At 30.4% G+C, this 8,893-nt stretch overlaps 1 protein-coding gene across 1 annotated transcript in view; it reads left to right on the top strand.

The window, feature by feature from the left end:
• The first annotated feature begins 431 nt into the window (after positions 1-431).
• The window catches only part of LOC115033540 (zinc finger MYM-type protein 1-like), a 19,667-nt gene continuing 11,205 nt past the window's right edge, over positions 432-8,893 (top strand). The window contains exon 1 of the mRNA XM_029486289.1: positions 432-588. Within this exon, the coding sequence (XP_029342149.1) occupies positions 432-588 (157 nt within the window). The remainder of the gene's footprint in view (positions 589-8,893) is intronic.

Genomic DNA, 8,893 nt, shown 5'->3' with positions numbered 1-8,893 from the left:
ATTATCTGTAAATGAGCTTGGGCTAGCACACCGAACGGCAACGACCCCAAAATCAGGTACCAGTCGATGAATGATATGAACCACGAGCTCTCATCCACCGTCATCACACTAATGTTCTATATGCTAACGCCGTTGTTCCGTTGAAATCAGGGAACAGGAATTTATGAATAAAAACACTCTGGTTTAATTCCTATACACACTGATTTATTATATTTAACTCGAATACTACTATTTAACTTACGACTACGATTTTCTGTATACACAATGGAGGATCTGTCTTACTGGAGTCTGTACTCTGTCTGACAAAGTGGCCCGACCGCGGGAGCCGTCTTTCCACTAGCCCTCGAATTTGCTGATCAACAAATTTGCACTTCCCACAGTTATGTAGGCCATTGCGTCAGCCAGCGAGTAGGTACATATACATAATTAACATGGACAGGGAACAACAGCTGTCTGGTCCCAGAAGTTCCTTCATGATCGGTGACGTCCGGCCGATTATGATGCCCACGTTTATTATGGACAGTGACTCTGTAGAACACGTGATTCAATATAGTTATTTAATAAATAAATGTAAATCCAGCGAGCCAAGTAAAAAAAAACCGGCCAAGTGCGAGTCGGATTCGCGCACGAAGAGTTCCGTAACATCATCAGCTATAAACATGTTGGCAACACTACTTATACTATATATTTTAGGATTTTTAGTATTTGTTGTTATAGTGTCAACAGAAATACATAATCTGTGAAAATTTCAACTTTCTAACTTTCATGATTCATGAGATACAGCCTGGTGACAGACGGACGGACAGCGGAGCCTTAGTAATAGGGTCCCGTTTTACCGTACTAACCCTAAAAAGAATAACTTCACGACGGTGTGTGAGTGTAGTACAGCCGTACCAATCCAAATCATCTTGCAGGCCACTTTGGAAATACATTACGATCCCGCGGGCCACATTTTTTTTTATTACCTATTAAACTAGAAAAAAATTATAATCTGTATACAAATAATAAAATAAGTTATTGTGTTGACATTTCAGTGTGCCACATATAAAATTATACTAGTATTAATACAAAAAAATACAAACAAATTTGGAGTAAACATTTTAAACAAAATTAATTATTATTATAAAATAAATTTTGATGTATTAATTAATAATTTCTCTATTTAGTCATTTAGTGAGATGGTATTTGTTTCTCAACTTTCCACTATACTATAGCAAGGCTGGGCATTAACGAGTTAAAAATTAAAATTAAGTTAAAACGTTAAGTTAATTTTAATTAAGTTAATTAACTCGTTACTTTTTTTTCAAATTAACTTTTAACTTAATAAGTTACTTTTTTTCAAGATCAACGTGTTAACTTCAAGTTAATTTTATTTCACAAATATCTAAATTAAGTTAATTTTCGTCCGAAGAATAATGCAAATTTTTGAATGTGTTTTTACTTTGATGTATCATTTTAAATTTCCCCAGTAATTTTCTTGGACGTAAAGAAAAACGGAACTTTTCTCCTTTACGGGACACCCCTTTTTTTGGGTTTTTTTGGGGGGGGGCTTAGTCATTTGTTGGGTAAAAAAAATGTTGGTGAAATCAGAATTTGGCTTCAAATTTCAAAAATTGAAGTTTTAACTTTATATAATAACCCTTAAATAGGTACCTATAATTCTTGATTTCTCGCTACGCTCGCTCGGACATTAAAATCAAAAATTCAAAATATCCCCCTATTTGCTGTGTAAACTACCACTGGGCCCGCTTGGAGACGCAACATTTATAAGTTATTAAACGTATTTTATACTAACTTCGAAGTGTCATAACTTCGAAACTAAGTCTGAACCCCAAATTCTGACTTCACCATACTTAGGTGATGTCACCATACTACCAAGACTTCAGCGTACTTAACTACATAAGTATCAAAAAAAAAATGCAATTAAAAGGTGTCCTTGAAAGTATAAATATACCAGAAAAACTATCTAACAAACCATATTATGTGTCTGGAATTTTTATTTTTGCAAATTAGCAAATTTTAACTTAACACTAAGTTAAGTTACTTTTTTTATTAAATTTAACTTTTAACTTAACGAGTTCACGAAAAAAATACGAGTAACTTTTAACTTAACTTAACTTAATTATTTTAAAATAACTAACGAGTTAAAAAAAATCGTTAACTTACCCAGCCTTGCTATAGTATAGTATATCGAAGCAGGATGAGTTTCCTATTTAAGCTGTGTAAAATACAGGTAAATATTTTGTTATACGACATAAATAATTGTCTAATGCATCAATTAACTCCAAGTAAACTCTAAAACACATCATAAACATTGTGTAGAACGTACTTTTGTAAAAATCATCAAAATCGTATGTTTAGAAATTAAGTTATAAATGAAAAAATGCAAACTTTTTAATGGAAATTTATATTATATTCAGAATACGGTAGCCGCGTCGTCGTCGCATCAGCGTTGCCAATGTTTGTTATCAAGCCATCGGAGAAAATATGACAAAATTACCGTACTATAAACAATATTACCGTTCTTATAGATTATTGTGTAAATATTTAATATAATATACTCCGTATTTACACAAACAATTGTTTTTATTATTCCTTGTCAAGTAAATAAACGATTGAAACAAAATAATTTTACTTAAATTCAATATATTCAGCATTTATTCATGATATCACATATTTATAGCTTAGAGATCTTATATTTTTTTTACTTAGCTATTTTTACACGTAGTTTACGAAAGGTTTTTGTTGTGATAATATTTATAATAATCATTATGATATTATATTATAATATGCTCGACGACATGTCGGTATAACGCGCTGGTGATTTATTGAGGGACCTTTAAACTTATCCCTTTGAACGCAATTGTGGTTTTTAAATCTTTGTAGAAAAGGAGGGCAATAATGAGGGCGAATGGAAGGATTGCGAATGGACCTTTATCCGGTAACACGATTGCGAACTTTTTACCTGCCTTTAATCGTGGGATTATGTTAATATTATTGTGTAGTGAGTAGCGAATAGGCCACTACGGAGTGTTTTCAGTTCTATATACAGTATACGTTATTTCCATCTGACATTATTTCATCTGTCATCACTTAAAAGCGGTTGGTAAGATTACCAAAACATTGTTTATCAAACATTCATTTCATTTCTATGTTTTATCACTGTTATTACCAATTAATCAACAATATTTTTGTCAATAATTTATTAAATAGGTAGGTACCTACTACCTTGTCATAAACCACTATAGAGCATATTATATTATCAGTGGCAGATTCAGGGGAGGGACACAGGGGCACGTCCCCCCAGTCAAATTTCTATCGACTATTTTTTTATGTAACAACGATTATCATATAAATGAACAATTAATTTAATAATTAATTTAATAAGAATAATTCTACCAAATAAATAAATTATTATTTATTGTAATCATTATTGTTTAAAAATAATAGTATGCAATACATACATATTATTAATTATAATTAAAATTACACAATTTATATGTGGCCCCCTGGACCGGCTCAAGTGGTAGGTGACATCGGCCCACGCTTAGGGCGGCACTTAAGCAGCACTTTAGTAAGAGGGCGGCGTTTTAAAAATAACTGCCCCCCCTCCCACTATCAAAATATCTAAGATCCGCCCCTGAATATGATGTATTATCGTATATTACTATCATAAACATACCTATTATACAACAAAGTCGTGTAAAAATTTAACTAATTCCTTAATAAATAAATCAGTATTACTATGGTTGGCATATGATTACCAAAACAATAATTAATTGTTTATAACATTCATTTTATTTCTAGGTTTTATTATTGTTGATTCAACAATATTTTTTTGTGAATAATCTATTAAATAGGTTAATAGGTGCCTATATGTGTAGTATCGTACACTTCATATGACTATTGTTATCATATTATACAACTTTGAACTTAGACAAAGTCATGTAAAAATTTAAATAATTACTTAATAAATAATGCAGGATTATAACTGTACAATGTACAAAGTATATACCTAATAACATAGGTACATTGAAACATAGATATCTATATCTACCAGTAAACGGTAATTTCAAACGTCGTTTATGACATTGGTGGCTATGATAACATATAATATTATGACCGTCAAAAAATTGACATTGTATCCTCAGACGGAGTGGAGACCAAAATATTCAGGCCGGTATATGATCAAGTATGTGTTTTAACTATATATTTGTATTGTTCTCATTGTAGTATAATTTTGAACTCAGATAATATAAGATATCGTGTATTTAAAGAACATAATTACAATAACAACTGTCTTTAAGATGCACTACAGCTAGATGGCAACTTTAAAAATAAAAAATTTTGGGGGCTTGATTATTGAAATTATTGATTCTCGAAGTGGGCGGTGGATTAAATAAGTTTGAGAACCTAGATGAAAAGATTGAATGCGTTGTCCACGAAGGCGTCGTGGAAAATATTACTATATGATGACGAAATATGTTGAACATCAAACAAAATCGAACACTGTCAATCCATCCGAAGAAACAATGCACGATTTACCGTTTACGATGATGGCTAGTCGGACGTATTTTTCAAGCCTCTGTCCGGTGGCGACGCTCTGTCATTGTCGAGAACGGTGAACACTATACGCGCAGAGAACAATACGAACTTAGAACTACGTATCCGATGCACAGATCATCAAGGTCAGCGATGCCATGCGTCACTGTGCGTGTAAACGTAAAAGAAAATTCGGTTCCGGCTAAGGGTCGGGACGTATCACGATTAAACAACTTTAATATTATTGTAGTCGATATATTGTAGCTGCCGATTCCATAATATTATGACTGTCGAAAAATCTTCAGCTTCCGTAATTATTAATGTAATATTATTAAATAAATAATAAATAATAGTATGTTATATTATAAGCGTGTAAATATTTCGACACCTAACTATAATAACATTACACACTCGTGTTTACATCTATGTTTGCGTTTATATTATATAATATACTAGTTTAGGCCAGTGGCGTATCCAGGGGAGGGGCTGAGGGGGCTGCAGCCCCCCCCCGAAATGTTAAAAATTATTTTAATGGTCTATGATAGTAGCTCAAAAAGTCTTAAATTGTATTTAAAATATTTAAAAAGGAACAATATGTATCAACACTTTTCAGCTATCTATTTGTGCTAGTACGTATTTAATGTGTAAAAGTGTAAAAGTTGATCAGCACCTCCCGAAAAAAAATCCTGGCTACGCCACTAGTTTAGGCATACATATTATAGGTTTAGTATAGTTTTAATCTTATTTTTAACGTATTATAAAACAAAGTCCCCTTTTCTGTCTGTATGCCTAGATCTTTAAAACTACGCAACGAATTTTGATGCGGTTATTTTTCATTGATAGAGTGATTCAAGAAAACATTTTATACGTATATAACAGGGACGAATTAATAATCGGTTTTGATGATTTATCTTGACCGTAACCAGAGCGAGGGAAATAAAACAAGATAGTGGTTTTCATTTCCGATATTGAAACCCAAGATCATTTGAATGGTAACCAAAACCGAAACCGTTTTTTTTTTTTGCTCAGTGGTCAACTGGTTTTTAAATTAAACGATTAATGATACTTATGTTATATAATATTGTAGAAATATTCAAACATGAAATGGATTTGATATTCAGTGAATATAACGGTTAGACAATAAAATTCTCTGTAGATATAATAAATATGAATTGAATTGCATTTTGTTATTTATATACTATTAGGTATATATTATACCATATACCTAATATATTATATATTTTTTTTCGTGTTTTGTGAATGTTATAACAATGAATATGTTATGTATTTATATTTAATAAAAGTAAATGGTAAGTACTACTTATGGCTTATTGTGGGCTCAAATATAGGTGCCTATCTAACTTTAACAAACTTCTATTTGATGAAACTTTATATTAAAACGAAATTAACATAAGTAGCATAATTTCAGTGTATTTTTCTAAATTTATTTATAAATACTATATATTATTATTTATATGCATTTTGTAGGTACACTAAAAACGAATTTTATAAACGAAAAAATATCACTGATATAATATGTTAACAGTAATTGATTAAAAATGTATATTATTAATTGATACTATGATTTTTTTTTTTTTGTAACTACAAATAATTCTAGTAAAAATATTGCTAAAAATGTAGCTATTAATATTCAGTAAATTTGAGCAAAATAATATATTTATAGTAATTTAATTTTAACTACTTACGTGGAATCTTGTTTTAAATTTGAAATCCTTAGATATATAAAGTTGAACATTTTATACATTTTTAACAACAAAATAATAATTCAATTTTAAATTTGATAAATTTTGTCAACATTTGAAATTTAAATGCTTATAAAAAAAAATTGTGCTTATGTATTTTTAATATTTTTTAACTGCTATTGTAACAATATATCAAGAGCCTTGCATTACCTTTTTAAGCTTTTTTACCCAACAAACAACATTTTATTGATATTTATAAAAAAAAATACTAAAAAAATTGAAAACTGGGAATGTCCGTAAACAGCTCAAAAAGAGTCAAAATAAAAATAAGAAAATCGTTACATGAGAAATCGAGTGAATTTGATATGTTGTGAAAATATGAATTTCAAACGCTCATATAAATTTAATTTGACTTTCTTGTAGACATTTTTTTTTTTTGATAAAGGTAGACAATATCGACGGTGGAATGAAAAAACGGCGTAAGCGACATTTTATAAATTTTACAGGAGAGCCAAACAACCGTTTTTTCTGCTTTTTTTAAACTTTTAAAACTGTTTAAAATAATTTTATTGAATTTTCACCTAAACAATTTTTTTAGATAATTATATTCTAAATAAGTCGAAAACATAATAAATTAAGAATTGTTATTTTTTTTTTACCTATAATGTTAATTTATATACTTTTTTGGTGCTTACGCCTTATTCTTGTTATTAACCTGAATTTTGGTGGTTACACCCAGCATAATAATAATAATATTATTAAAATTTTATTCTACTCTGTTTATTTAAAAATGAACAAAACGAAATTTATAGATATTATCAATAATTATAATAACCAAAAATTAATTAAAACCGATAAAAAAAATATTTTTAAATAATATTTAAAATTATTATAAACAGCTATGGTGGTTACGCTCAAAAATATTGTTTTGTCGCTTAAGCCTGTTATTTGGTGGTTACTCTTTAATTTGATCGATGGCGTTTACGCCTTGCAACTATTGATTATTTTATTATCGAAAATAACTTCGTCAATAATCAACATATCGATAATCGGGTGAGCACAATCGATGCAGAATTATGTCGTTTACGCCTTAATTAAAAAAAAAAAACAAATTTTGTCAAGAACGTCGTTTACGCTCTTTTTTCTTTCCACCGTCGATATTATGAGGAATCTTGTATTACATTTTCAAATCGTAGATTTAAAAAGAAAAATTTTTACGAATTATTAACTAAAAATAATTTGCGAATTTTCGTGATTTTTACATATTTTGTAAATTTTTGAACTTTAAATGCTAATATAAAAAAACTGTGACTAAGGATTTTTAATATTTTTCAAATGTTACTACGCGATGTAGGACATAATATGTAGGATATAGAATTATTATAATGTCGATCAGTCGTTGTATCGTTTTGTATAAGTTTCCCCGCCACCTTTGCAAGTTAAACGACTTAATATAATATCGTCCATGTTGTCTTGCATGAGGTATTATACGTGGTGCGTTTTTTTTATTGTGGTATCCCCGGTAGGCCTAATCCACATGATAAGCGAGAACGGGTGAACGCCGATCGATTTCAATAATAATTAATTTTATAGATAGGTATCATTTTAAAATAAGATGAGGACAAATAAATCATACGTTGAATATAATATAATACCTAGGTTTTAATTTTAATTTTAATGATTTTTTTATTTTGTCGCAGCATGGCATTCGCCCGTTTCCAGCGTACTTGTGTTGAATTTAAGTGCGTGTTTGCCTCAACAGCGAAGCTGTAGGCGTTGAAGGATTTTTCGTATTAATTTATCACATGGTATTTTAAGTCCAGGAAGTCAAAACGAGTTAAAATGTTTCGGGTCTCATTTATTTGAAACCGGGTAAAAAATGTTATGCGCGGGTGATGGATAAAATATGGGTTTTGCGTTCAAAGCCGGGTAAAATTGTTTGCAGGTTTCGCGTCCGAAACCGGGTACAATTTCTAGCGGGCTAAGGGTGCGCGGGGTATAATAGCGGGTAAAATAGATGTGGGTTATGGGTTTTGCATTCAAAACCAGGTAAAATTGTTTGCAGGTTTCGCGTCCGAATCCGGGTACAATTTCTAGCGGGAAATATAAGGGAATGGGGAAAAAAAGCGGGTCGATGTGGGTTATGGGTTTTGCGTTCAAAACCGGATAAAATTGTTTGCAGGTTTCGCGTCCGAATCCGGGTACAATGTGGGACGGGTATAAGGTAAAAAAAAACGGGACAAATTGATGTGGTTTGTGGGTTTTACGTAAAAACCGGGTAAAATTGTTTGCGGGTGGTGGATTACGAGCATGGGATTTTTGAAAATGGGTACAGTTGTTGGGTTTTACTCCTTGGATTTATAACGACCATGTGAAGAAGATGGAAATAATTAATTAAGTGAACGTCTTGATATAATATTAACAATCGTTTTAAATTATTTAAAGGACCCTCCCCTGGATACTTATTTAAATTCAACACTGTCCTAATACTAGGTATGCTATATCTAAAACTATATTATTATTATAACTATTATTAATTCTCTAATTATTTTAATATAATATACTATATATTTTATTTATTATCGTTTACATATTCATCAATTATTCATATGTTTTTCATAAGTATAACATTCGAAATCCACGTGCAC

The sequence above is a fragment of the Acyrthosiphon pisum genome, chromosome A1, assembly GCF_005508785.2.
Source record: "Acyrthosiphon pisum isolate AL4f chromosome A1, pea_aphid_22Mar2018_4r6ur, whole genome shotgun sequence".
NCBI lineage: Eukaryota > Metazoa > Arthropoda > Insecta > Hemiptera > Aphididae > Acyrthosiphon > Acyrthosiphon pisum.
The sequence above is the reverse complement of the archived record's forward strand: the minus strand, read 5'-3'. Positions and strand labels throughout refer to the sequence as shown.